General features: G+C 43.9%; 1 protein-coding gene across 1 annotated transcript; it reads left to right on the forward strand.

Annotated features, from left to right (window-relative positions):
* The first annotated feature begins 836 nt into the window (after positions 1-836).
* On the forward strand, positions 837-4360 carry LOC123189762 (F-box/LRR-repeat protein At3g03360). Its single transcript, XM_044602252.1, has 5 exons — positions 837-1051; positions 1618-1722; positions 1835-2861; positions 2954-3108; positions 3819-4360. Exons 2-3 carry the CDS (start codon positions 1630-1632, stop codon positions 2489-2491), a joined length of 750 nt encoding a protein of 249 aa, XP_044458187.1. The 5' UTR covers positions 837-1051; positions 1618-1629; the 3' UTR covers positions 2492-2861; positions 2954-3108; positions 3819-4360.
* The last annotated feature ends 1868 nt before the right edge of the window (positions 4361-6228 follow it).

The raw sequence follows: 6228 nt of genomic DNA on the forward strand, positions 1-6228 counted from the left end.
ATGTTGTGGATTGAAGAAGGCGGCGCTGTCAAGGAGGATGCGACGTCAGGGAGCACGCCGCCCATCGCCGCGACAGTGAGATGCAGCGGGGCTGTGGCTGGTGGTGCACTAAAGGTGGGGTGGGGAGCGGAGGCAGCGGGAAGTGTGGAGGGAGTGGAGGGCAAAACAGAGCTCGGCGGTGGCGAGCTACCATGGAGCTCGCTGGAGTCGGAGCCCTCCTCAGAGTCCTGAGAACCATCCATGAGGGACGGGAAGGAAAGAAGGCTATGATGCCAAGAAGAATGGTGAAAATCACGGTTGCATTCATTCGATGGAAGGCAGGGCCTTTTATACACGAGGGGGGCACACGAGTGTGCAGCGGGTTGTTACAACAGAAGGAGCTAGTCTCCAGGAGAAGCTTGCGCTAAGCTACGTGTCGCGAGGCTCGGGCGAGGCCACGATCACCGCGTGGGGAGTGGGCGAGCTGGGCGTGCTGAGTCAGTACTAGCCGTTTTTCAACAGGGGCAGCCTAGCTAGCTAGGAGGAGGGCGAGTAAGGATATGTACAATGGTTCTATCTTAAGAGTGTCACGTAGGATAAGTGATGAGGTGGAGGAGAGATAAATCATAATAGAAGACTTGTGTTATCTTATTTAAGAGAAGACAAGAGATGATCTCTTAGCACAATTTGTCTCACCATCTTTTTAGGAACAACTAATTATTAAAGATAAGGCTAAGAGATGACTCGTTGTAAACATGTTTTCTTCTTATCTCTAATTTATATGCAAAACTTAAAATAAGATTATCTTATCAACCATTGTACACCCTAAGGGTCCTCCTCCGGGACCACAATATTCTTTGACAACAACAGAGATCCCGTTTCTGTCCAATCCCCTTCTCCCGCTGCAGCAGCTCCCGGAATCCCGCCTTCCTCCTCTGGCGGCCCGGCGGCCTTCGCACCACCTACCCACCACGACCCTCCCTCCGGTTCCTTTCCTCCCGAGACCCGGCCGGCTTCATCCCACCCCGGCCGGTTACATCGCGCCGCCGCCTCACTAGACGAATCTGAATAGGTATTTGTGTTATAAAAGAAAAAAACATACAGTGGTACTTTCTTCAATCCCGTTATTTTTCGTTGCGTATTTTTCACCCAAACTTGTAGCCTTCTGCCAGCACTACGGAGCAACACCCAGAGATTAATATCATGATCTCCATCCTCCAATTTGTTCTGGTTGCCTTCTTGGCGACTTAAGAAATACTGTACAAAGCACAAGGAAGCTGCTAGCATACCGAATCTGCCTTTTCAGTTTATTATTATTTTGGTTACAACAAATGAGTAGTGACAGGTGAGCTGTCATATTCTTGTGGTAAAATTCCAAACAATCCATTTAAGATAAGCTTTTTGTCTTTTTATACATCATTTTGTAACATACATTGTACGAGTAGGTTTTATTATTTCTAATAAAGTGTAAACCGAGAACACTCTTACGATTTTCCCATTAATTTTAATTGTTTCTAAGGACCTATTTATGCATCTGTTTTAGCACGGGTCCCATGGCAACACACGGGACATCTTCTAGTAGGCAGTAGTTTGTGATGGCATGCTGCTATATGATTCTCATGCAAATATTCCTTACAGACATAATCCTGGATGGCAAAGCGAAGAAGAAGTTCAAAGGATAAACCGAATGGAGCAATGGTCAAAAGAAAGAGACCGGGTTCTCAGTTGGGCGACTTACCCATGGTAAGAAATGTCAAACTGGAATCAAGTAGTGATACTCCGTTGTCCTTAGAACATATTCCCTTGTTGCTTTTGAACAATCTAGTATTACAATATGGTCGTTTCTCTGCTGCAGGATATATTGTGCCACATCATATCATTGTTACCGTTAAAAGAGGCTGTGAGGACAGGCATTTTATCCAAACACTGGAGATATGTTTGGTGTAGCCGAACAAACTTGGAGTTTTCTTTTAGATCAGTGATGCGAAGGAGTTATAAAGGAGGACCTTTTATTCTCCATCCTATACAAGAAGTTATTAAGAGAATTGATGCAGTCTTAAAACAACACTCTGGAGTAGGGGTCGAGAAAATGGAAGTTGATTTTTCGCTAAACGATGAACATGCTAATCACATTGATAGATGGCTCAACTTTGCTATTACAGCAAAGACAAAGCAGCTAATTCTTAATTTTACATCTGTGCATCCTACAATGGAACCGTACAAGTTCCCTTTTCAGCTTTTCGATGCCACCAAGAGTTCCATCTTCCAGTCGTTGACACTTGGTTCTGTTTCTCTAAATAAGCCTGCAAACTTCAAAGCTTTTTTAAACCTTAAAAAGCTTATGTTAATCTATGTAAATATTACTGATGAAGAACTTCAACTTCTGCTGTCCAACTGCAAAGTTTTCTTGGAGTTGCTCGTTGTCGAATGCTCACAACCATTAAGACACCTCAACTTTCAGACCACTTTAAGCATTTGCGTGTCTTTCACTGCCCCTTGGTTCAAGAGATAAATTTGAATTATGGCTTGACAACACTTGAATATAAATATGAAGGTCCATCAATACCGATAGCACCTCCTGTAACTTTGACAAACTTAAGCATAGAGTCATCAGATGTTTGCTCAGCTCTTGCATATATCTCCACTGAATTGCCCAGTACGGTGCGTCGACTGGAGATGCTGTCTCTAAAATGTGAAGAACTTGAGGTTTGAGCTAAATTTCGTCTTTCAGATTTCTTTTTTTGACGGAACCTCGTCAGAGGGCGGGGAGCTCCCGCATTGCATATAGAAGAAGAGAGTTGGTCCGGTTAATAAGGGAAACTGGACCCAAAAACCATACATGGCATCGGTTAATTAAGGGAAACCGGCGAAGAGCTAGTCCGGTGTGTGTGGTCTTTCAGATTTCCAATATTTATATGCATCCCTATTTTTGGACTGGATTTATTTTGTAATTTCCATTTTGTGTGTGTGCTAGAGAGCTATTTTACCGGAGAAACCTCTCAAATTTATCCATCTAAGGCACCTGAGATTGGAAATAACCTTTTATCCCTGACGAAAAGGAAGTCCGATGTCCTTGATTTTGCCTCCCTCTTGGAGGCTGCTCCTTTAATGGAAAAGCTGGAGTTTCATGTAAGTCTATCATTTCAATTTGTAATATGCATGTTTTTTACATATGACCTAGGCTGATCTCAGCAAAAGGAATTTCTCTCTTACTTTAACTGTGTAATATGCTGTTCCAATAAATCATTCAATTGATTTAAAGAAATAGTGAGTCTACAAGCTTTAAATCTTTTGAGCCATTGAGACAAAGTTTGGAAAGATGTGCAGTATATGTTACATATAAGCTGGCTACCATATGTCAAATTAATAGTGATTGGGAAGTATGCTGAAATGCTACACCATATATAGTGAGTCACTCTGTACTTGGGTAAGGAGAAGACTTGGTGTGTGTCTATGCATGTAGGTGTAGGTTAGACTGCGTAGAATCATGAGAATTAATGGAGCATTATATGACAATATAGATGATCTGTCAGTTGGGTTGAAAATTTTTTGACTGTATGTGAGTTGTGCAGAAGAGCAAGTAGACAGTATTGTTTCAGATATTTTTATCAGCACGGCTTGTCTTTCTTGTGTACGGCTCATATACAGTAGTATTATTTTTCCAGTCATCTTAGAACTTCCTAACTAGCGTTAGTGGACTACACAGGAAAGTGAAATTATGACACATATCATATTTTTTGCTGGGGATTTGCTTTCACTTGGGTGGTTGTCTGGGCTTGGGAGCAACCTCTATATATTTTGTTGAGTGGTGCTTAGATGCATGCTTGTTGCTTTGACAGATGTGGATGGACTGTGAATGTGTACGATACCGCAAGCTTGATGGCAAGCTAAGGAGCCTACCTCCAAAGCCACACTACCATCTCAAGTTGGTGGACATTACGGGGTTTTATGGTGAGAAAGATCAGCTGGAGTTGGCACTTTATATCCTCAGGAATTCTGTCGCGCTTGAGGCAATGACAATAGATCCAAAGCCAACGGTAGCTGCTGAGCAGTGTCGTCTGACATGGAAAAAAGACGGGTTTTCTTACGTGGATGGCTACAGAGTTGCGAAGAAATACCTTCTCAGGGCAGACCACCGCGGCGTTGTCGACGTTGTAAAAGCCGGGCGTAAGGATATCGAAGCTCTGAGGAACGCTCCGTATAAGATGCCTGAAGCTACATAAGCTTTGTTTTAATCAGTTGTTTAATACCTTTTCATGTAGCTCGTTTTGTGGACATTTTTTTCCATGCGCGGACTCGCACTGCTATGTTTCTTTCAGTTCAGTTTTGTTCCCAACTTCCCATGGTCTGTTTAGCAATGTTTCTTCCATGTGTTCATCAATGGGTGTTTGTAAGAGGATGCTGTGAAGAGCTCTAGCCACGTTTGGGGTCAAAAGGACAGTCCATCAGGAACCCACATTTTGCTCTCTCCACTCTTCTCACCCAGCAGCTGAAAGCCTGAAGGAGCAGCTGTCGAGAATTGGACAGTCACCCGTCCCCTTCCTCACTGGCCCCCCTCTCTTCTCCAGGTACCAAGGAATCGGAAACACAGGTGGGATGATCCTTCCTCGCAGGATCTCCTGGTATTCAGGGCCACGTCCTCGGTGCCGCGCGGCGCGCGCTCCGCTGGGCTGATTTGTACCTGCATCACTTACACAAGATTATGTATTAAACTAATCAATTTCTATGTTGATGTACCAAACTAAACATCTGCGAAAACTTTATGTACAACGTGTATTTTACTCGATAAAACAAGTGAACCAGTGAATATCCATGTATACAGGATGAGCATCCAGTCACTATATGCAAGATATCTGAAAACTGAAGGGACATGACAGGGCTTTTTCTCTTCTACTAGGAGAGAGTCAAACGATTTCTCAAGACTAAAGAACAGACCATGCTCATCTCAGGTAGCTATGTTATTAAACGTTGCCAGACCATGTTACTACTGTGAAATCCAAATTTTTCAATCTTAAAAGCCGGAAATAAAAAAGAGCAGAGAAAAGTAGAGACATAATATAAAACTAGTCAACTAGTGAATATCCATAATTTCATACGGATAAGGATGAGCATCCAACAATCACTACATGCACGCGTTTTCTCTTCCAGAAGAGAGAAGACTCAAAAGATCTCTCAAAATTAAAGAACAAAACAAGCTCATCGTCGGTGGCTATGGTACTAAACTGAATTTGCGAGACTTTGTTACTCTCTCTAGCATATCTACTAAGACAACAGGGCATGATCTTTTCAAGTGCGCATTTACTTGGCTTGCACCATATCATCCATTCTATTTGAAGATGTGACAAATTCAACACAAGCATATTTGAGCCTACAACTGTGATTAGTGGCGGAGCTACAATACTAAAACTGGGCGGGCCAGTACAAAGAAAAGCCTACTATTTTTCCTCTCATGGCCCAGTCTGGTCTGGGCAGGCGATGGCCCATTTGGCCTGGTTGTAGCTTCGGCAGTGGCAGTGATGCTGATCAGCTAGAGCTAATGTGGTCACCACAGTCTCAATGTCAAGACTTCCTCAAAGAATGCCTTCACATATAATTCTCATCCTTCCCATTGCATATTGATCTCCAGCCACTAGTAGGTGCTTGACCATTTCTTTGTTCTCTTCACCATCAAAGTTGTCCATGGAAGGTAGTGAATTCGTGTAGATGAAGTGAAGCAATAGCCTGAAAACAACACGCTGCATGTCTTAGACGGTTATGTTAATACGAGTATGGCCGTCGCCATCGTTGGGGTGCACCTCAATGTCATTCTTTTTATTGGCATCTAGGGTGCTGCCATTGTGGGAATTTGGGGGTGGGGAAGCAACAACGATGGGACAGCTGGGGGAGAAAGCGCCAACGTGGCCTGGAAGTGGGTAACGGCGGCGAGACAGGGGAAGAGGGTCGGAGGGGAGACCGAGACGAGGGTTTGGACGAGCGATAAACATGAACGAGCGGAATCTTCGTTCCCCTGGTCCGGCACTGCTATGTTCCGCCATCCCACACAGTACAACAGCGGAAATGACCTCTCCGCGGTCTCAAACAGATAGCGCCCCACTGAGCAGTGTCTGGTCCCCAAAATCACCAAACAGTCGGCCGTGCTAGCAGGAAGTTGTTCTCAAAAAATGCGTGCAAGAAGTGGTAAAGAAGTTTTGCTAAAATCGGTGGTGCATCCTCAACTCTTGGAGTAGACCCCTAAAATTGCCACCATCG

The sequence above is a fragment of the Triticum aestivum genome, chromosome 2A (genome assembly GCF_018294505.1).
Source record: "Triticum aestivum cultivar Chinese Spring chromosome 2A, IWGSC CS RefSeq v2.1, whole genome shotgun sequence".
Taxonomy (NCBI): Eukaryota; Viridiplantae; Streptophyta; class Magnoliopsida; order Poales; family Poaceae; genus Triticum; species Triticum aestivum.